Raw genomic sequence first — 21,838 nt, forward strand, 5'->3', positions numbered from 1 at the left:
GCCCGGAGCCGCGGCACTGCCCCCGGCACCCCCCGCACCCGCCCAGCCCCACGGCACCGCCCCGGCGTCCCCCGCAGTGACCCCCCAGCCCCACGGCATCCCCGTGACGTGGTTTGGTTCCCTGCTGTCCCCCAGCTCCCCTCGCTCCTGCCCAGCTCCACGGCAACCCCGCCACAGTCCGGCCCGCGGATTCCCCCCTCCCCGCGCTCCCGGCTGCCTTCGGTGCCCAGAATCCCCCTTTTCCCGTGAGCTCACACCAAGGCTGCCATTCGAGGGCTTGGGGCTGTGAAGGGTTGGGATGGCAAGAGGCTGGGGGTGCCCTCAGGGCTGCCCCACGGCACCCCCATCCCCGGCTGTGCCCTCCTTGTCCCGTCCCTGCTCTGTGCCCGCCCCGGGGCAATGCCGGGGGTCTCGGGGGGTTCCGGCTGTACAGACGCGCAGTGTCCGCACGGCCCTGCACCGGGGGGCTGTTCTGGGGCGGGGGGAGCCGCCGTCCTGCCCCCCCCCACCGGGGTGACAACATGGTAAAGCAGAGCTGTGATCTCTCCCCGTTTGCTGTGTGTGTGCCCTATGTCCCCCACCCTGGGGACAAGGTCTTTCTGCCACGACCACCACCCCCCCACCCCAACCGCCCTTGGTTTATCAAATCAGCCCGGCCATGAGAGGCTCCCTGTCCCTCCACCACCTTCAGAGGGGGCATTTGTGGCTCCAACATTGTCCCCAGGCCCCAGGTGGCCCCATGAGCTGGTGACCCCTGAGTAACACAGCAGTGCCACTGTGACGGGAGGGACACGCTCAGGCCGCATGGAGCCACTGGGACCCTCGGGCACACGCGCCCGTCACCCCTGCCGCGGCACGGGCGGGACATGGTCCAATTAGAGGTGACAGCGGGTGCCCGGGGCCAGCGGCCGCCTCCGGAGTGGCTGTGGTGGGATCAGAGGACGGGAGCCCTGAGGACACGGAGTAGCCCTGGGGACAGGACGGGGCTGGGTCTCCTCCTGGCTGTATGTGTGTGTCCTAGGGGTGTATGTGTGTCCCCAGGAATGAGTGTTCACGTCCCCAGGTGTGCGTATGTGTGTGTGTGTGCGTATGTGTGTGTGTGTGCGTGTGTGACGGGAGTGTGTGTGTTCAAGATGTGTGTGTTCGAGGTGTGTGTGTTTGTTCCAGGTGCGTGTGTTTGTTCCAGGTGTGTGTGTGTTTCAGGTGTGCTTCCTCTCCCAGCTCTGTTTGCGTCCCAAGCCTCGGCGGGTCCCGGCGTTGTTCCCCAGCACCGATCCCAGCTGGAGGAGCCTGTGGGGCCGGGCTGGATCGCAGCCCCAACCAGAAGGTCCTCGAGAACGGTGTGGTCGAAGCCCATCCCTGATCCCTCGGGACCCCCCAGGACCCGCCGGGACCTTCCAAACCGCACCGCCCGCCGGGGCTCTGAGCTGCTGCTGCTGTCCCGGGAGTCGCCGGCAGGGGGCGCAGGCGGCAGCGAGACTGCAGCTCCCGTGGCGCATCGCGCGCGGCTCGGGACTACAACCCCCATGAGGCATCATGAGAGACGCAGCCAATGGGAGTCGGAAGGCGGCACGGGGCCAATCAGGGAGCAGGGCGGGGCCTCGCGGGCAATCTAAAAGCGGCATGGAGGCGACAACCTGGGAGCGAGCGGGGCCCGGGGCCTTAAGGCCCAAGATAAGTGCAAGCGCAGTGAGGAGGCCGTGGCTTAAGAGAGCGTCGGGTCGTGACGGGCCGAGCAGGCACAAAGTGGGTGGTGTTATCGCTATGGCGTAAATAGTTCCAGGAGCAGTTTGGAGCCGAGGTGCTCTCCCTGCGGACCGCCCCCGATCCCCATCCCGCGGACGCTCCGTGAGCCCAACCAGCATTCCCGAGGGAGCAGCTCCTTCCCGGGGTTTGTGTTCAGCAGTGCGGCCCGGCCAGACACACGGGCAGAGGAGAGATCTGCTGCGGAAGCGCCTCAGAAAGGAATCACTGCTCAGTAAACGCAGTGTCCAGCACACCGTACAGCTCAGCATTGTAAACAGTTTCCCACTGCATCCTGGACTCTGGGCTCGCTCTGTTCCCGCCGTGCCCGGCTCAGACCCTGCTCCCCTGGACCCGCAGCAGGTGCAGGCACAGCCCAGCCCCGTACTAGATCCACTGCGACAACTGCACCAAAATGCTGAACAACGGAGAGACTCAAACCCACTCCTAGAACTGATGTGGAATCTTCTCAGAACATTTTAACCCTCTCCCTTTGTTTCCTCCCTGCTGTGAGGATCCCAGGTGAACTCATCCAGCATCAGCTGTTGGATGTTTGGAGAAGGAAGGTGGGCTGAGGTCCCATATGGGTCAGCAATTGTTCAGGAAAGTTGCTTTCATCCATCCCAGCTCTCCTCTGGCAGTGACATTCCTACTCCTCCAGACTGGCACTGCTGGGACTGAAGTCCTTTTCACAGCACCAGCTCCAGAGTTTCCTCAACAGGAATGCCTCTCTTGATTTTAATGGGGCATTCCTGCTAATATGCTCAAAGGAAAAAGTTTCAAGGGATTCAACACTGCCCTGACACACACTAATATTGCAGGTACCAAACAGATCAAAATTAAGGTCGACAGAGTTGCCATAGGCCAGAAAGAATTATCATTATAAAATCACATAAAAGAGTTAATTGTTCCCTACCTATTGACATACTGGGTCAGTCACCTGGTGCTGGCAGTTGGATGTTTGGAAAAGGAAGGTGGCCCGAGGTCCCATCTGGGTCAGAAACTGATTAGGAAACTTGCTTTTGTCCATCCTGGAGCTGCCCTGGCAGCACCCAAGACTGGCACTGGTGGGGCCAAGATTGTCAGCAGTGCCATGGGGGGCCCCTGTTGGCTCCCCCACACCCCATCCCACAGTTGCTCCTGGTTTTCTTTCCAGCTCAGACCCAGGACTCTCAGAGTGCAGTCCCAGACTCTGGTTCCTTTAAGGAATTTTATCTTGCTGCAGCAGCTCAACAACAGCTTGATCCCTCTGGGGGGGGTCCCCAGCAAACCTCCCAGGCTTCCTTCCCCTCCCGGTCTGTGCACCTGACTGGGGTTTTCCTGCTAAGCCATCATCTCCTGCTGTGTCCGAGTCCAGTTACCTGCTCAGTGCAGCAGGGCCCCAGACCCTTTGGGTCAGTGCCAGGTCCTGGCCACTTGCCAGGGATTCTGGCCATTTTACTCACAGAGCTCACCGTGCAGCTCCCAGGACAGCTGCCCCCCCAAGCTCTCTGCACTGAATGTGGTCCTCAACACGAGGGACCCTCATTACACACCCAAACTGTGACAGAGCAACATCCCCAGACACCCAAATCCACAGCTGCACCCACAGGCTGGAGCTTCCTTCGTTGCCTTTAAGAATGGAGTACACCAGACATGGTCCCACAGGACGTCCTCATCCCTGAACTGGAGGGACACAGGTGTGAGGAGTGGGCTGCTGGGTGGGTGAGGAACTGGCTGGCTGGATGCCAGAGGGTTGTGGGCAGTGGCCCCCATGTCCTGGGGGAGGCCGGTGGCCAGGGGTGTCCCTGAGGGCTCTGCAGTGGCCCTGGGGCTCTGTGAGCCCTTCCTCACTGGCATGGACAGTGCCTCGAGCCCACCCTCAGCATGTTCACAAAGGTGACACAAAGCTGCGGTGCAGGTGACATCCAGGGGAACCTGGACAAGCTCGAGAAGTGGGACCAAGAGAATAGATGAAATTCAATAAAGCCAAGGGCAAGGAGCTGCTTGGGACCATCCCAGGCACCAGCACAGAGTGGGAGAAGAGCTGAGAGCCGCCCTGCAGAGGACTTGGGATTCCACTGGAGGAAAAGCTGCACCTGAGCCAACAGCAAGCACTGGCAGCACCAAACACATCCTGGACTGCAGCAAAAGAGGAGTGGCCAGAGGGGTTGTGAGAGAGGGGATGCTGCCCCTCCGCTCCGGGGTGCTGTAACAAAATCACCTTTTAGGGTCCCGTCCAACCCAAACCCGTCAGTGACCCTGTGGCTGCACGGTAATGAATCCTCGGGGGCTCCGTTGGTCCCAGCACAGCTCCAGCGGCACGAGCGACACCGCTCCGGGGCTGCCGGGCACCGGCGGATCCCTGGGCGCGAGTGCCGAGGGCCGGGCCGGGCTGTGCCGCTCCCGCAGGTCCCGGCTCCGCTCGAGAATGGTCGGAGCCCATTCTCGGTGACTGAGGCTGTGCCCCGTCCCTTGCACGGCGCCGGCACTGCCGACCCCACGCGTGGGTGCTGCTGTCCTCGCTGGGTCAGTTCTGCTGTGCCGGGCTGTGGGAGGGGGCTCTGAGTGGACCAAAGGAGAGGTAAGGTCATGAGAGGGGCAATGGGGGCCAAAAGGCAGGGAGGCTGAGTGGGCTCGAAGCTGTGGGAAGAAGCTGTCTCAAAGGGATTCAGGGTTTTTTGGGGAGGCTGTGGGGGTCCAGGGGAGCAGTAGAAGCATGAAGGAGGTTTTAGGGCCATTTGGGATCCAAGGAGACCCAAAGGGGAGGCCAGGATTTTGGGAGAGGCTGTGGGAGCCTGAAGGGGGACTCACAGGGGGCTCCGAAGGGACGCCAGGTGGGATTGGCGCAGAGAGAGGGGCTCTGAGACCTCGCCCAGCCTGGGGATTTCTCTCCCCCACTGCGCCCTCCAGGTGAACCAACTTCCCCCCAGACCACGTGAGGACCCAGGTCATTGGATCGGGAGCCATGTCCCCCAGCAGCCCCAGGTGCCCTTTGGGGTGCAGAACCCCTCACCCCACGGGAGCTCCGTGACTTTGGTGCTTCGTGTGAGGCCCCCCCCCCCCCCCCTCCCCCAGCCCCCGGGAGCGAGCTGCACCCCCTGTCCTGCACATCCTGAACCAGCACGGGGTGCTGATCAGCCCCAAGAAGCCCGGATGCACTGGTAGCCCCACGCTGCCCGCTTGCAGCCCCACACAAACCTCAAATTTGTGTTCGACCACATTTTTGACAAAGGGGCCACACAGGAGGAGGTGTTCCAGCACACCACACTCCCTCTTCTGGAACCGCTCCTCGCTGGCTACAGCTGCTCTGGTAAGTCCTGGCACACACGTCTGATCCTTGCAGGAGCTCCTGCCCAATCCGCTCCCAGGCTGGGTGGGCTCAGCAGAGCCCTGGATTTAATTTGGAAGCCCCCGTGCATCTTTGGGAACGGAGTAACACGACAGCAACCCACAAACACACAGCCTGAAGCTTATTGGTTCCAGCAGTCCTCGGCACTCTGGGAGACGGGGTGGAGAGGATGGATGTGGGCTTTGGGGTAGAGACGAGGCTGGGCAGGAGCTGTCCAGGCATTTTGAGGAGCAAGGATCAATTGAGCTTGTCTGTCCTGGGTCAGGAAGGATGGAAAGGAGTGTTGTGGATGCATGGGGAAAGAGTCCCTTGGCTCTGCCATCCCTTCCTAGGCTGAATGGCTCTTTAGAGCTGGGTCTGACCGTCCGGGACAGCTCCCACAGCCCCTCGCTTCTGCTGCAGCCCCCGAGCCATTCCCAGCTCTTGGCAGCCATTGGATGTCACGGGCACTCTCCAGGCTCACCCTGCACCCTGCTCGGATCAGGGGATGCTGTTTCAGCTCTCGGTGATTCCTGGCAGCCACTGAAGGGCTGCCCCTATCCCCAGGGCCGAGCACTGAGTGCTGCCCTCGGGAGGAGTGCTGCGGCTCCAGATCAGTGCATTCCAGCCTGATGAGGAGGCTTTAAAGGAGGTGCTGGAAGATGGGGATAAAAGAGGAAGCAGAAATGCCTCATGGGGAGAGGATCGGAGCTGACCTGAGCATGGGAGCGATGCTCATCTGGAGACTCCTTCTGTCCCTGCTGCATTAGAGAGGCTGAAACCAGAGAGAAAAATTGCCATGAGGAGCAGTGGGGAAAGTTATGAGTTTTACCTCCTGTCTTATCTGTGTGGGAAGCTCCTCTGCTCTGCTCTTCTCTCCAGCCAGGACCCAACCTTCTGCTGCACCAGGTGAGTAATGATAGATCATTTCAGCACGCACCCCTCTCCTTCCACTGTTTGACTCCAGTGGCTCGGTAGTCAGGAAAACCCACACCATAGTTGGCTGCAAGGCCAGTCCTGGCATTGTGCACCTGGCCATGGTGGAGCTGTGCAAGAGGCTCAAAGCCATGAAGGACAAGAGCTGTGAGGTCCTCGTCTCCTACCAGAAGGTTTGCTATGGCCCAGCGTGTCCCCTCCTGCCTCAGGGTCCCCAGGGCAGATATTTGAGGTTGATCCAAAACCTGTAGTGCCACACTCAGAGGGTCTGCAGTGCCTGGGGTTTGCAGGGCAGCCTGGCTGGAAGCAGGATCACCCACTCGGTGGAGTGAACTGGAGCTGCTGGTTTCTTCCAGCTGAAGCAGAGGGCTTTTCTCTCCCTTGCTGTGCTCCACAGTGCGGTGAGGGCTTCCTGGCTGGAAGGGCTGGAGAGGAGTGGGGTTGGGGGAACTGCCCAGCAAAGCTCTGGGAGCTGTTCCTGCCTTCTGAGCCCCCACAGCTGCTCCTGGTGGAATGAGGTCCCAGAGGGGGGATCAGGGGGAACCCCCAGCTGTGACAGATCCTGCAGGGGTACCCAGCTCTTCTCCCAGCTCCCTCCCAGAGAATCCAGCTTCAGCCTGACCTCGATTTCCTGCTCCAGGTGTACAAAGAGCATGTCTATGACCTGCTGGAGCCCTGGGGCCCGGTGAACATCTGGGCACAGGGTGTCTCCTTCCACCAGGTCTGGACACAAGAAGGGCACAAGGCTGGGACAGAGCTGCCGGGTGTCTCAGCCTCGGGGTGTCCGGCTGCTGCGTCCAGGTGCTGACCCAGCCCCTGCCCTTTCTCCCCCAGCCCACATCACCAGAGCAGCTCCTGGACATGTTGGCCAAGGGTAACAAAAAGCAGGCACAGTGTCACACCAAGGCCAGTGCCACCTCCTCCGCTCCCACACCATCCTCCAGGTGAGGGCTGCTGGCTCTGGGATTGTTCCCATTGCTGCTGGAAACAGACCTGGAAACCTGTGCCAGGACCAACGTCCCAGGGCTGTCCCCCTGAGCACTGAGCTGGGAATTTTGCTCCCCCTGGGCTCTGTCCATGGGCTCTCGGGTGTCTGGGTGCAAAGCTGCCAGTGGATTTCAATTCCAGCCAGGCCCTCGGCCGAATTCGCAGGGCTGTCATGGCTGCCTGGGCAGACGGAGGCTCTGGCTGTCACTTCAGCCTGAGCCTTGTGCCTCGCCCCTTGCTGCTTGCAGGGGAACAGCCCAGGTGTCTGGATGCTTTTCCAGTCCCTCTGAGGACCTGACCCGCCATACCACTCTCTATCATTGAGTGTGGGAGATGCTGATTGTTCCCATAGCTGTCCCTTCCTGCCAGATCCCTTCCCTGGCTCTGCTCCTTGTGTCATCACCAGGTGTTTGGCTCGTCCTTCTGGTGTGCCAGGTTCCTCTGCTCCTCCTGCCTCATCTCCTCGCAGGGTTCACTGGCTCTTCCCCTGAGAACACAGAGCCCTGTCCCCCAGAGCACCTGTGTGGAGCCACAGTCTCAGCCCCCTCTGTCCTTGCAGATCCAGGAGAATGAGTGAGACCCCGCTGGCAGCCTCGTCGGGGACCTGCGTGTGGTCAAGCTGAGCTTGGGAGCGAGCTTGGGACACCCCGGGCCGGGGAGAGGGGCTGTGGGAGGGCACCAGCATCACCCGCTCGCTGCTGGCCCTCAAAGGCATCGTCCGTGTGCTGGCCAGAGCCAAGGTGAGGCCGTTCCCGGCCAGTCCGCCCGCAGTCGGCTCTCCGCGATGGGTCTGGCCGGGTGCCCCCAGGGCCCGGAGCTGAGCGGAGCCTCCGTGTCTTGGGACAGGGTGGGCAGAGCCGCGTGCTTTTCCAGGACAGCAAACTGCTGAAGGACCCGCTGGGCAGCAGCTGCTGCAGCACCGTGATCGCGGCCGTGAGCCCCGCGGCGCCCGCCGGTCCCGACACTTGAAGCACGCTCCGGTTCGCCAGCTGGGCCAGGCACGTCCTGCTGCCGGTGAGCACCGGGCGGGTCCTGCCGGGACTCGGGAGCTGCTAGCTGGGGGCAGGAGGGTGCGTGGTGGGCTGCATTAGTGGGTGCGTCCCGTACGCTGTAGGAATCTCCCAGCCCGGGGCTGCCGCCGCGGGCCGGAGCTGCCGATGGAACTTCAGCAGCGTCTGCCCGCTGTGCTGCTAAAGCTGCTCAGCCCAGACCCCGCAGAGTTTTTGCCCACGGCAGCAGGTTTCTGAGCACAGATCCACTGCAGCCACTTGGGGACTATGGAGCCTGGAGGAGGCTGAGGAGCTGCCCTGCTCCAGCCCTGGAGATGCGTCCATGCTGCTCCATTGTTTTAACCACTGCCTCATCCCAGTCCCTGCAGCACACCGGGATGTCTCCCTGCAGCCCCAGAGCAGCCTCCCTGTGTGATTTGCAGGTCCAAGCCAGGACACCAAGTCCTATTCTGCAAGACCTGTCTGGGCACCAGGAACAGAAGTGAGTGTCCTCGTGTCCTTCCAATGTCCCACTGCGTCTTCTTGGCCTGGGCAGACTGGGTTGTCCATGGTCTGGATGGATGTGGGACCAGGGCTGTGTTTGGAGATGCTGGCCTGTCCCTGGGTCCCTTGTCACCCACAGGTGCGCACACCTTGCAGCTTAGGCTCCCCAGGAAGGGATTTACAGCTTGGGAATGTCCCATCTTCCATGTTTGACTCTCTTACCCCAAAACTCCACTCACAACCTCTGCCCTGATGAAATAACTGCGAAGACAAAGGAAGTGGAGGTCCTGGCACTGGAGGAAGCTGTAGGGCTGGAGGAAGCTGCACCTCCCTGTAGCCCCACAGAACCCAGTGAGGCTGCCCCAGCCCCAGGAATGCAGTTGAGCTGTGCAGGTGAGGATTTGGGATGGGGACAGGGAGGATTGGCCCCTCTTCTGTGTCTCGATGCTGGAAGAGCCTGCGGTGGGACACAGTTCCCGGCCGCGGTGGGCACGGGGCAGAGGAACGAGTGTGTCACCAGATGTCGCCAAGCGGGTCGTGCCTGATGTGGCTTCGGCCTCACTGTGCAGAGAGAGCAACCCGAGCTCGGCAGCACCTCGGGCAGGAGCTGGCAGCAGCCCTGGGCTCCGGGGGAGCTCAGCTCGTGTGTGTGAGGCAGCTCCCACGGGAGGGATCTCCCTGCCCCAGGATCCCAAAGCAACGGCTCTGAGCTGCGTTTCTCCCGTCCCTGTTACTCCTCCCTGGTTGCCTTGTCCGAGCCAGCCGAGATGGAGCCTTCCAGCCGGCAGCGGGCTCCGAGCAGGGCTGAGCTCTTCCTCCTCATCCTCCGTGCCACGGCACGATCCGGGGAGCGGAGCTGTGATTCTGCAGACCCCGTTTGGCGGCACAGCGCAGACATTGCCCCGGGGCAGTGGCTGTGGTACCAGCCCGGCGCCTGTGCCGGCTCTTTTCCTCGGGGTTGGATGCGCTTTGATGGAACAGCCGCTGGCAAAGGGCTGCTGCGGGGCTGGGAGGGCAGGTCTGCACTGAGCTGGGGGGCACAGGGGGTGCTCCGGGAGTTGGGGGTGCTCCTGAGCTGCAGACAGGAAGGTGACTCTGTTTCTTCTCTGCTCTTTTAGCCGAAGCGCCTGTCACCATGCCAGACCCCGCTGTGCCCAGTACCGACTCGGAATGCTCCCAGGAGCTCTCTCCGTGCTCCATTCCCAGGCCGACATCTCCAGGTTAAGAAGCCTCAGAGACCAATTACCATGTGACATGGGGGTGTTACAAGGGTGGGGTTAGGGCAAAGGGCCAACAGGGAAACAGGGTGGGAGTGACCGAAAGGCTGACGGACAGGGAGAGGGCGCAGGGCTGGCTTTAATTGGGAATGCCTTTCTGGGTCTCCACACGTGTCCACGTTTGTGCCCCTCTGTTGGCTCAGACCCGTTCGTGTGTTTGCAGGTTATGGGTGGGTTTAGGAAGTAAGTTATTGTGTTTTTAATAAATTGCTCTGTTCCAAATCCAAGGGCCAACAAGTGGCTGTTCTCTCCTGCCTCTCCCTCGTGTGGGGGAGCCTGGAAAAGGCTCTTGCTCTGAGGTTGGGCTCCAACCTCCTTCTCCATCATCCCAGGGCCTGTGGGTGCCTCTGCACCCTTTGCTGAGGGGGGCTGGGCCCTCTGCTGTGTACCCCAGAGTGCAGGTGAGGGGTGGGGGGCAGGCACAAGGCCATGGCCTTCCATGACAGCATCCCACTCAGGTGAGCTGTTCCATTGTGCCTCTATCATTGCAGTGGGATCATGGCCCTGCCACTGCACATTTCTAGCTCTTGTTTGTTCCCTATGCTGTGACTGTGTCTAGACATTTGAGAGAGGGGATCAAGAAACTGTGTGGGGTGTGAGAAGTTTCACCACAGCCACAGCACTGATGGGATTTGCCCTGTGATTCTCATCTTGAGCCAAGGAACATAAGGCTCCACGGGCTGGCCTGGTCTCCTCCCCAGGAGGAAGCAATGGCACAAGTATTGCCACTTTGGAACTCACCCCCAAGCTGTTCCATTTAAAGCCCCTCAGACTGGCCAGCCCACAGCTGAAGGTTCTCTTGCCCTCTCTAACAGGTACCAGTAATTAAAGCATGAAAGCCAATACCTTCTCACTGGCACCAGCCAGTGATTTGCACTAGACATCCTCTCTAAGTTCTCACCCAACTAAAACACGATGAGACATTGGGAGTTCCACTGGTCCCAGCACAGCTCCATTGTTGCCAGGCACATAGATGACAACACTCCAGAGATGCAGGCGACAGGCAAGTTCCAGAGTGGGTGACAGAGGCTGGGCTGTTTCAACGCAGGATGCTCCCAGCAGATCCCTGGCTGGGCTGTGTGAGTTCTGTTGGGCCAGAGAGCACCTGGAGTGATGGGGATGAGGTTGCTGGGAGCCACCATACTCCTCTCCCTGGTAGATGTTCTCCATGCCTTTGCCATTGAGAAGAAAGGGGACTTGTTCAAGAAGATGGCGTGCCCTGCCTTCCTGATATTTGAGAACGTCGTGTACATGGCAGAAATGACCTTTGAGCTGCCCTGCAAGTGCAAGCCTGAGGAGGTCTCCTCTGTTGTCTGGTACTTCCAGAAGAACCTGCACAGCCACGAAACCACGGTGCTGACAGACTTCAATGGCACCGTGATTGTGGACTCGAGCCACGTCCGCACGGGCAGTGACCTCCTGAAGCGCTTCAGCATCCGCATGTTCAGCCTGATCGTGTTCCGAGCCCAGGTGAGGGACTCGGGGCATTACCTGTGTGGCACCAAGGAAGGGCTCTTCTTCTATGGCTACGATGTGGACGTGCAGCCTACCAGGCAGATCACTGTGGCTTTCCTGGATAATGACCAGCATGTCCAAGAGGACTACACAGGGAAGGAGTTCACCCTCTTCACCACCTTCTGGGACTGGACCAGCTGTGACCGCTGCGGGGTGCGGGGTGAGCAGCGGCGGATTGGGCTCTGTTACGTGCAGAGTGCCCAGCTGAAGCCCCGGTACCGCACAGCACTGCCCAACGTCACCTCCTGCGGCTCCAGGGCTGTGCCCGCACACTTCCCGCACCTCATCCACCTCCGGAGCCCCGAGGTGGCCATCCGGAGCTGCCTGGCCCCTTGCCCAGAGAAGGAAGTCCCCGAGGAGGGCGTGCAGTCCATCTCCAACATCATTTACAAGCTGGGCAAGAAGCCCCAGCTGCCCCGTGTCCCCATTCAGTACCACAGGCAGCCCCCCAAAAGTGACCTGGTCATCGCATGTCCGGGAGCGCGGCCGGAGCACGCCGTGGCCTGGGACATGGGCTCCGTCCGGCTCTACCGCTCCCGCTACCTCGTGGGGCTCAGGAAGCACATGAGGATCTTCATTGACCACGGGAACCACCTGCACATCCAGCGGGTGCGCAGGAGGGACAAAGCCACCTACTTCTGCTGGCGGGAGGGTGAGCTGGTGGCCGGCTTCCAGCTCAGTGTCACCTACCAGTCCCGGCGCCAGCGGAGCCCCACGGACCCCGAGTCAGTCTTTGTCATGAGGGCTGTGGGCATCAGCTTTGCCATCATCATTGGCATCTTCTTCCTCATCCACATGTCCCAGTACAGGTATCTGCTGTTCAGGGAACCGGCCAAGTTATAGCAGCACCCCCACAGGACACTCAGATCACCCTCACATAGGGAATTTATAATGTGAGGACCATTTTCGTATATTTTGGTTTCAACTTTTTTTTTTTTATATTAGGGAAAATATTTCTTTCAAATTAATCTAGTAATTTTCTTCAGAACTGTCTCTGCTTTTGAGTTGGTTTTAACTCACCCAGCTCAGCACAGAATTAGGGGTCAATATTTGTGCCTGACAGAGTTATCTCACACATCCCCCAAAGGCGGTGGCTTCTCTGCAGGGTTTCAGCAGGGAGCAGGATGTGCCCTCCAGGCTCATCTCCTGTTTGATGATGTGACTTGAGGATTTCAGCATTCCCAAGAGAAATCCTCCTGTGCAGGAGGGCACTGTGGGTCCAAACAATGCTCTGGCACTTGAACCATGTTGATGATGGTGAGCCAAACACCTGGTGATGGCATGAAAAGCAAAGTCAGGGAGGGAGGCAGGAAGGGAGAGAGCTATGGAAAACAATCTGCATCTCCTACACTCAGGGATGGAGCAGGGTACAGCTGGTTGGGTCCTTGAAGGGCAACAAACCCACCCAAAGCCCCAGCATGAGCTGGGGTGGGCTCACACACAGAGGCAGCTCCAGGTCTGACTCTCTCTGGAGACTTTGACACCAAACTCAACCCCCAGACAGAGCCTGACAGTGGAGTGCCAGGGAGGCACCAGCCAGGGCTGTGGGTGCCAAGCCCAGCACTGGTGCAGGACAGGGGGAACACATCTACCAAGACTCACCTGGCAGCACTGCTCTGTTCCTTTCCTTCTGAAACCCTAAAAATCTCCCAGTAGAACACGATGTGCTTCCCCTACTGTCCTGTAAGCTCACCCCCCCCAGGTGCAACTGCTGCAGAAGAAGAGGTGCTAGAAGCTGAGGACTGCTGCTGTATCCTCACCAACCCGTGGTTTGCTTGTTGGGAGGCAGAGATGGCAGCAGGAAGGGCAGATTTCCAGCACAGCTCAGGGATTTGTGCAGGCAGGAATCCAGTACCTACCAACGAGCCCAGCTGGGAGCTGGCTGGAAAAGCATCCAGACACCTGGGCTGTTCCCCTGCAAGCAGCAAGGGGCGAGGCACAAGGCTCAGGCTGAAGTGACAGCCAGAGCCTCTGTCTGCCCAGGCAGCCATGACAGCCCTGCGAATTCGGCCGAGGGCCTGGCTGGAATTGAAATCCACTGGCAGCTTTGCACCCAGACACCCGAGAGCCCATGGACAGAGCCCAGGGGGAGCAAAATTCCCAGCTCAGTGCTCAGGGGGACAGCCCTGGGAAGTTGGTCCTGGCACAGGTTTCCAGGTCTGTTTCCAGCAGCAATGGGAACAATCCCAGAGCCAGCAGCCCTCACCTGGAGGATGGTGTGGGAGCGGAGGAGGTGGCACTGGCCTTGGTGTGACACTGTGCCTGCTTTTTGTTACCCTTGGCCAACATGTCCAGGAGCTGCTCTGGTGATGTGGGCTGGGGGAGAAAGGGCAGGGGCTGGGTCAGCACCTGGATGCAGCAGCCGGACACCCCGAGGCTGAGACACCTGGCAGCTCTGCGGGCTGTGGCAGCTTGAGGCCACGACTGCTCCCAGCCAGGAGGCACTGGGACCTCCACACCCCCGTGTCCCCAGGACTCCCAGCTGCTCTCAGCACCAGTGCAGGCACAGAACACTTTCAGGCTGTGTGTTTTGGGTTTGCTGTTGTGTCTCCCCATTCCTGCAGCTGCTTGGGATAGGGTCACAGAGCTGCTGGAGGACATGGCCCCAGTTCCAGTGGTCTCGGTCCTCATGCCCTCCTTGAGATGGGTGGTTGGTTCAGCTGGAGGGTGCATCAGGGGAGAGAGATCCCCAGGCTGAGAGAGCCTCCCCACCTCAGACACTCCCCTTGGGTTCTGCTTCCTACTCCCTCCCTGTGCCAACCCAGGCCAGTGCCCTCTTAGAGCCCCCTGGAAGCCTGAACCACCTTCAGGCTCCCACAGCCTCCCCTACAACACAACCTGACAGCCCCTAAAACCACAGCTTTGTCAATTATTCTGCACCCCCTTTTGGTTCCTGAAGCCCCTCTCACAGTTCCCCTTTGGGCTCCCACAGGACTCCCCATGCAGGGAGCCGGGGTTCAGGAGCTGGCCTGAAAAAGGTACTCACTCTGGGGTTGGGCTTCATTGTGGCTTCTCTCCATCTCCATCTCCATCTCCATCATCCCAGGGTCCTATGGGTGTCTCTGCACCCTCTTCTAGACCTGGGGATGTCTGGGCACCCTGCTCAGTGTCCCAGAGTGCAGGTGACAGGTGGGGGAGCCACCTGCTCTCCTGGGACCTGACACTGTAGAGTGATAAAGAAAAGGTTTTGTTCTGCATTTCCCCCCTGCTCCAATCCCATCGCTGCCACCTGTGTGACACTCCCACTCCGGCACCCAGGCACCCAGCCCAGGGACTGGTGTTCCCACCATCCCTGTGATCCACTTCCCTGCCGTGCCAGGGCACCTCTGGCACTGAGACATCTGGTTCCCTGCACAGCTCCTCGGTGTGACCGCGTGTGGCAGGAGCAGGGCCGGGATCGGGACGGCTCCGCGTGTGCTGCTGTCCCACGGGGCCGGGGTCACCGGCTCCTCCTGGCTCCTTCCCTGCCCGGCAGCAGCTGATCTCACCTTTGTTTCCTTGAGCCTGGAAGCTTCCAATTAAAGCTCCCAGCCCGCTCCCAGTTCGTTTGTCTCATTAAGGGGGACCAGGGAAGAGGAGGGGGAGCCCAGCTCTGCCTCCCGCCGCTGCCGGCAGTGGCCGCTTCCCATGCTTTGATCCCGCTGCGTGGGAACCGGGAGAGAATCAATCCCTGGGGAGCAGCGGGTGCCCGCACAGGACCCCAAAGCTCCCCAGCCCCCGCTCTGTCCCCCCTCCACCCCTCTGTGCACCCCAGGGAGGGAGGCTCGCTGTCACTAGAGCTGTCACAAAGCAGCATTGTCACACACAGTGTCTTCAGGGGTGCCGTTGTTGTCTGGGGACACAAGAGTCACTGGGGAATGTGTAGATGCCCCAAACCTGGAGTTTCTGTGGGCACAACCCTGGGTGACACCAGCACAGGACAGCCGGGGGAGCAACACAGGGTTGGCTGGAGACAGGGAGCTGCTGGGGATTAAAGAAGGATGTGGGAGCTGTCCCAGTCCCACCAGTCTCACCAGTATGGTCCCTGGTGCCTCTGGGTCTCCCCAGACTGTACCCACAGGGACACAGCCGTTGCCACAGCCCTCCCCACTGCCACTTTTGGTGGGCCAGTGATGGTGGCCGTGGTCCAGCGGGATGTCCCCGTCCCACGGCAGGCAGGAGCCTTTCCCGGCCATCGGCTGCCATCTGCTGCCAGCGGTGGGACCAGTCCCCATTCCCGTCCCCGTCCCCGTCCCCGTCCCCGTCCCTGTCCCTGTCCCTGTCCCCGTCCCCGTCCCCGTCCCTGTCTCTGTCCCTGTCCCTGTCCCTGTCCCTGTCCCCGTCCCCGTCCCCGTCCCTGTCCCTGTCCCTGTCTCTGTCCCTGTCCCTGTCCCTGTCCCTGTGCCCGTCCCCGTCCCCGTCCCCGTCCCTGCAGCAGAGTCCCAGGGACACCCCCGTCCCCCAGTTTCACCCCGGCTGCCTCTCGGGGCACCCACTCTGGTGCACCACGTGTCGCTCATCTTCCCCATGTCCCCAAAACACTCCCATCCTCTCCCCGGGCTGTGCCAAAGACCCATCCATGCCCCAGTTTGTGCCATTATGCTATGACTGGAAGGGACGGGGCTGGCGGCGGCCCCGCGCCCGCCCCTGGATCCAATCCCCCGCATTTCCCGGCAGTGCCGTGCCCTGGCACCAAGGTCCCTCCCGGCTGTGCCACGGCTCTGGCTCCGCACAAAGCCCCTTTCAGCCGCTGCGGAAAGCCCCTGGCAGCCAGTCCTGGCCCCCACCACCCCACGCCATGTGCCACCAGGGGCAAAAGGCCCCCCAAGCTCAGTGCATGTGTGGCCATGCACGCTCAGCTGTGTGGGATAAACACCTGCCCGGGTTTGGGACGGGGACCGAGGGCCACCAGCCGGTGCTTTCACAGACCCGTCGGGATGGGAAGGACTTCGGAGGCTCCAGCCGCTTAACAGCAGATCTTCCTTAGCAGCATCCCATGGCATCGCACCCAGCCCCCACCCACGGGGTGCCCGTGCCCACCGCTCTGCCCCCACCCTGTCGCGTCCCCCAAACCCCGCAGTGCCCTCTGGGGGTGCCGGCGATGGGCAAGGGCTGTGCCGCGGTGCCAGGGCTGGGTGCCAGGGCACAGCCGCCCCGCCGGGCGCCGCAGGCTGGCTCCGTGCCGGCCCGCTGGCTCCTGGCCGGGGCTCCCGGGCTCCATAAAAACCCTCGGCCGGGCACATCGCGCCCACCGCCCGCCATGGAGAGCCGGCGTCTGTCCTACGGCCGCCGCTTCGGCCCCTCTGTGCCCGTGTACCGGGTGCTCCCCGCCAGCCCCCCGGGCCGGCTCCGGGTGTCCCGCAGCCCCCAGCTGAGTCCCCCCGTGGGTCCCCGCCTGGGCTCGGGCAGGGTGGATTTCTCGCTGGCCACGGCGCTCAACTCGGAGTTCAGGCAGACGCGAACCAACGAGAAGGTGGAGATGATGGAGCTCAACGACCGCTTCGCCAGCTACATCGAGAAGGTGCGGCTGCTGGAGCAGCAGAACAAGGTGCTGGTGCTGGAGCTGAACCAGGCGCGGGACCAGGAGCCCTCGCGCACGGCTGACATCTACCAGGAGGAGCTGCGGGACCTGCGGCGCCGCGTGGAGCACTTGGCCAACACCAAGGCCCGCCTGGAGATGGAGAGGGACAATCTGGCCGAGGACCTTGGAAGCCTTCAGCAGAAGTAAGGCACTGTCCAGCTTGGGGTGGCCCTGGGGACCAGGGACACTTGGAATGGGTGTCAGGGTGACTACCAGGTGGCCACTGGAAACACAAGTGTCAGCAGGGACCAGCATGGACACCAGGATGGTGACCAGGATCTTTCTGGTTATAGGAACCATGGTGGTGACAAGGACCAGGTGACCCCTAGAACAAGAATGGAGTCCAGGGTGTACCCAGGGGTCAGAGATAGGAGCAGGAGCTCCTATACCTGGGAAAGGAGCAGGGTAGCCCTGGGGACCAGGGACTGGTGTGCACCAGGATTGTGATGGGATATGTGACCCCTGGGAACAGTGTGGGACAGTGAGGGGATGTGTATGGTGGATGCAAGAGCTGACCTGGGTTTGGGGGGGCTGGTGCTGTGGGGCTGTGTTGGCAGGGAGGTCTGTCCATGGTCTGAGAGTTGCCAGCAATGGTGTTGGACATGTAACTGTGCCTTTGCTCTGGCACAGGCTGCAGGACGAGGTGACCCTGAGACTGGAGGCTGAGAGCAACCTAGCTGCCTACAGGCAGGTGAGGGCACGGGCCAGATCCCAGCTGGGTCTCCCTTGGGAATGGGCAGGGATGGGGTAGGGATGGACAAGGATGCAACAGGGACAGGAAGGGATGCACAGGGAGGTAGCAGGGATGGGCAGGAGCAGGAACTGACGGACTGGTATGTGTTACAATGGGCAGGTAGGGAACAGTAATGGAGCAGGGATGCAAGGGAAGGGCAAGGATGGACAGATACGGAACATGGATGGGAAGGAATGGCAGGAGCAGGCAGTGAGGGACTGGGAAATGCTATGATGGGCAGAGAGAGGCAGGGCTGGGTGGGAGCAGGGGGGAATGGACATGACCAGGCAGCTCAGGACAGAGGAGACCTGGGCGGCCAGTTGGGACAGTCCCTCCTGTGCCCCCATGGTGACAGGACGTGGACAATGCTGCCTTGGCTCGCCTGGACCTGGAGCGGCGCGTGGGGACCCTGCAGGACGAGATTGCCTTCCTCCACAAGGTCCACGAGGAGGTAACCCTGCTCTGGGTCTGGGGTCCTGGGGTTCAGGGGGTTGCTCTGACCCCCCTGTCCCCACAGGAGCTGCGGGAGCTGCAGGAGCAGCTGGCCCGGCAGCGGGTGCACGTCGAGGTGGACGCGAGCAAGCCGGACCTGACGGCCGCCCTGCGTGATATCCGCAGCCAGTACGAGGCCGTGGCCGCCAGCAACGTCCAGGAGACCGAGGAGTGGTACAAGTCCAAGGTGCAGTGGGAGCTGGTTGCCCCACAGAGGGATGAGTGGCTGTCCCCTCCCGGGGTGTCACCATCTCAGGGCTGGGGTTGACCACCCGGGGTTGGGTGGCTCTCAGTGATGTGCGGGGTTCGGGATTTCTGCTATGCCCACTTGTGCCAGGGATGTTTCTCCTTGCCATGTGTTCCTGGGGCCATGTCCCTGCTGTGGAGCAGAGCAGGGTTGTGTTCACAACACTGTGTGCCACCAGAACACATCCCCGCCCTGTGGGCCCATCCCATGGCACACATCTCCCGTCCCAGTTTGCAGATCTGACGGACGCGGCCACCCGACATGCCGAGGCCTTGAGGGTGGCCAAGCAGGAGGCTAACGAGTACCGGCACCAGCTCCAGGCCCTCACCTGTGACCTGGAGGCTTTGCGGGGATCGGTAGGTGACAGCCATGGGGTGCAAGAGGGACACAGCCTCAGGGAGCTGCCACCATCAGGGGGCTCCCTGGCAGGACCGCCACCCAATGCCAGAGGAATGGCTGGTCCCCAAGGGTGGGAGATGGATGGGCACTGGGGCTGCCCCTAGCTCCTGGGAGAAAGTGGCCATGGAGGATGTCACAGCCCCCTGTGGCCCCCCAGAATGAGTCCCTGGAGAGGCAGCTGCGGGAGCTGGAGCAGCGCTATGCCCTGGAGACAGCCAGCTATCAGGACACTGTGGTGCAGCTGGAGGAGAACATCCACAGCCTTAAGGAGCAGATGGCCCAGCACCTGCAGGACTACCAGGACCTGCTCAATGTCAAGCTGGCCCTTGACATCGAGATCGCCACGTACCGCAAGCTGCTGGAGGGCGAGGAGAGCAGGTGACAGCTCCATCCTGTCCATCACCCCACCCCAGCCATGCCCCTAACCAAGCCCAAGTCCTCGTGGTCCCTCTGGGGTGTCCAGATGGACTGGGGACCATCCTCCAGCCCTGCTGCCACAGCCCCAGGCAGGTGGAGCTGGGGGCCAGTAGGACCTCATGCTCTTCCCTGCAGGATCACCATCCCTGTGCAGAGCTTCTCCAACCTGCAAATCCGAGGTGAGGCTGTGCCCCACCTGTGGGAAGGGGGAGTGGGATGGTGGCACGAACAGGGTGGCTTATGGGGGCTCTGTGGCAGGAGAAGCCCCCTTTGCCATCCCTGTTCCATTCAGAGGAATCAGGAGGTTTTTCTCTGAATCTCAGGGAACCAGGACTCCTGGGTGCTCCCATAGTGGGGGGAGGAGGGTGCCATGGCCATATCCCCAAGGCTGAACATGTCCCCAAGGCCGATGATGTCTCCAACACTGATCACATCATCATATCCTCCTCAATGACAATCACATCCCTAAGACCAACTGTGCTCCTCAGTGACAACTGTGTCCTCAAGGACAGCCCTGTCCCCAAGTTCAATCACATCCCAAAGCCACCCATGTCCCTATGGTAAACAACATCTCCAAGGCCAGAAGTGTCCCCAGCTGTCCCCGCAGCCCAACTATGTCCCCAGGATGCATCAGATCCCACAGCCTGCCATATCCCTAAGGCCAACCATATCCCTGAGGCTGGTTGTCCCCCCAGGGGTGCTGTCTCTCATGGTTCAGGGGTTTCCAGCCCAATCAATTTTCTTTGGACTTCTCCTCTTGAGTGTGGCTGGAAGGGCCATACCCTGGGTAGGGTGTCATGCCTTGTCTTTCCCATGTCCCCCAGAGACCAGCCTGGACACCAAATCTGTGTCAGAAGCCCATGTGAAGAGGAGCATCGTAGTCAAAACTGTGGAGACCCGAGATGGAGAGGTGAGAAATCCTCATTTGTGTCAGCCACACTCCATCCCCACCTCCCCACGCAAGTCCCCAAGGGACTTGCACATGGGGCCACCATCCCTGAGCCCCACAAGCAGCCCAGGCAGGAAGCTGGTGATCCCTGAGAGTATGGCATGATCTGCTCTGGGTCATGGTGGAGCTGAGGCTGGCAGCTCATAGACCCTGTCCCTGTCCTTGTCCTCAAGCTCGTTCAGGCCCCAGGCAGGCTCAGCTGGTGGCAGAACCCGATCCCGGGCTGACGGCCCCTCTGCCTCCACCTCCAGGTGCTGAAGGAGTCCAAGCAGGAGCACAAGGAGGTGCCGTAAGGCGGGGGAGCCGCAGCAGCCGCAGGTCCCGCCCGGGACCCCGGGCCGGGCACGGGGCACGGGAGGGACCGGGGGCGCTTCGGTGGGGGCATCTCCGTCCCGTGCACCCTCGGCTCTCCCCCGTGCCCCCGTGCCCAGGGTCCGGTGGCATCCCGTCAGGGGCTGGCAGCCAGCAGAGCACCCGTCGGACCGGGCAGCAGCCGGGGGAGTCCAGCGGATCCCGGCGAGGCCGAGCTCCCCGCCGGGATGCTGCCACATTCCTGCAGCACGGAGTGCCGGGGGTTTGGGGGCCCTTCCTGCCTTATCCTGGGTCTCCAGGGAGAGTCTGTCCTGTTTCGATCTCCGTGCACTGTCAGACAACACGATGGTGCCAAGAGCATCTCCCTGAATCCAATCTCTGGTCTGGGAGACCTTCCCTGGATCTCCCCAGTGCACCCAGACCCTGAGCACCCTTGGGTGAGGGGATGCAGGGTGCGAGGTACCGGCTGGAGAGGGACATTTCCATTTCAAAAAACAGATGAGAGAGGCTCATGGTGAGGGGTGATCTATGGCAGGGGAATCTCATGCAGGTGAAAATGGAGGAGAAGGGTGCAGAGGAGGAGAAGGAAGGTGTCGGGGCACCTGTGAGGGTCTCACAGCACAAGGTGCCACCTGAAACCTTCGCTGCAGCCACTGACCTGAGCAGGACCTGCCTGATGCCACCTGACATAGGAACAATGACCCAGCAGCACTTCCCACGCCCTGTCAGCCTTCAGGATGAGCATACAGCTGCCCTTGGGTGCCATCACCTCGTCCCCTTCGTGGTGGTGTCCAGGGGGGAATGCAGGGGGATGGTGCAGGAACACCACGAGCAGCCTCCCTTGCTACCGAATTAATGCACTAATTACCACCGCTGCAGCTCGGGGTTAGAATAAAGCTAATGAACACACTGAGCTCCCATGGTTGTGCCCGCATCCACCTCTCTGCAGCCAGCGCTGTGGGATTTTGGGATTATCTGGGGTAGTGGGGACCTCTGGGAGCCCAAATCAATCCTAATGTTGCAGGAGGACATGCTCAAGGCTGAGCCCCAGGGCACGGATACACTCCACAAGGGACTGAACAGAGGGGAGGGGTGCAGGGATAACACCCACAGCCAGCAGTGGGGTGGGAGAGATCCCCTTCCCAGGATGGGAATCAGGGATCTGCTGGGGGTTCTTCACCCTTGAACCCAGCTCTTTCCCCACACAGTCCCAGGCTGCAGCTCCTGGGAAGCGCCCAGCTGTCAGCTGTTGGGACTGAGGGTGGATTGGAGATCCTGCACATCATCGACATGGTTCAAGGGCCAGAGCATTGCTGGGACCCTCAGTGCCCTCCTGGACACAGGGATTTTTTTTTTGAATCCTCAAGTCATGTCCTCAGAAAAAGGATATGAGCCTGGATGGCACATCCTGCTCAATGCTGAGGATTAAGTGTCCAACAAAACCTTGCAGAGATGTCACAACCTCTGT

At 61.1% G+C, this 21,838-nt stretch overlaps 3 protein-coding genes across 3 annotated transcripts; all 3 read left to right on the plus strand.

The window, feature by feature from the left end:
* The first annotated feature begins 3,378 nt into the window (after positions 1 to 3,378).
* KIF18B (kinesin family member 18B) lies at positions 3,379 to 10,769 on the plus strand. Its single transcript, XM_062508442.1, is given in 19 exon segments — positions 3,379 to 3,424; positions 4,031 to 4,228; positions 4,656 to 4,697; positions 4,700 to 4,779; positions 4,781 to 4,913; positions 4,916 to 5,035; positions 6,008 to 6,162; positions 6,630 to 6,710; positions 6,824 to 6,908; positions 6,911 to 6,933; positions 7,536 to 7,603; positions 7,605 to 7,716; positions 7,823 to 7,990; positions 8,346 to 8,465; positions 8,709 to 8,862; positions 9,588 to 9,689; positions 9,910 to 9,916; positions 10,448 to 10,561; positions 10,712 to 10,769. Coding segments are annotated over 19 exon segments (1,866 nt in total).
* Positions 10,770 to 10,859: 90 nt separating this feature from the next.
* FAM187A (family with sequence similarity 187 member A) lies at positions 10,860 to 12,104 on the plus strand. Its single transcript, XM_062508443.1, has one exon. The coding sequence runs from the start codon at positions 10,860 to 10,862 to the stop codon at positions 12,102 to 12,104; it is 1,245 nt and encodes a 414-aa protein (XP_062364427.1).
* A 4,396-nt stretch (positions 12,105 to 16,500) lies between these two features.
* GFAP (glial fibrillary acidic protein) lies at positions 16,501 to 20,351 on the plus strand. The gene is made up of 9 exons (XM_062507904.1): positions 16,501 to 16,964; positions 17,452 to 17,512; positions 17,910 to 18,005; positions 18,072 to 18,233; positions 18,524 to 18,649; positions 18,850 to 19,070; positions 19,245 to 19,288; positions 19,934 to 20,019; positions 20,310 to 20,351. Exons 1-9 carry the CDS (start codon positions 16,501 to 16,503, stop codon positions 20,349 to 20,351), a joined length of 1,302 nt encoding a protein of 433 aa, XP_062363888.1.
* The last annotated feature ends 1,487 nt before the right edge of the window (positions 20,352 to 21,838 follow it).

Source organism: Cinclus cinclus, chromosome 24 (genome assembly GCF_963662255.1).
Source record: "Cinclus cinclus chromosome 24, bCinCin1.1, whole genome shotgun sequence".
Classification (NCBI taxonomy): domain Eukaryota; kingdom Metazoa; phylum Chordata; class Aves; order Passeriformes; family Cinclidae; genus Cinclus; species Cinclus cinclus.

Coding starts and splice junctions, on each gene's coding strand:
- FAM187A (XM_062508443.1), top strand. CDS start 10,860: ATGGGGATGAGGTTGCTGGGAGCCACCATACTCCTCTCCCTGGTAGAT.
- GFAP (XM_062507904.1), top strand. CDS start 16,501: ATGGAGAGCCGGCGTCTGTCCTACGGCCGCCGCTTCGGCCCCTCTGTG. Junction 16,965..17,451: donor CTTGGAAGCCTTCAGCAGAA/GTAAGGCACTGT, acceptor GCTCTGGCACAG/GCTGCAGGACGAGGTGACCC. Junction 19,289..19,933: donor CTCCAACCTGCAAATCCGAG/GTGAGGCTGTGC, acceptor CATGTCCCCCAG/AGACCAGCCTGGACACCAAA.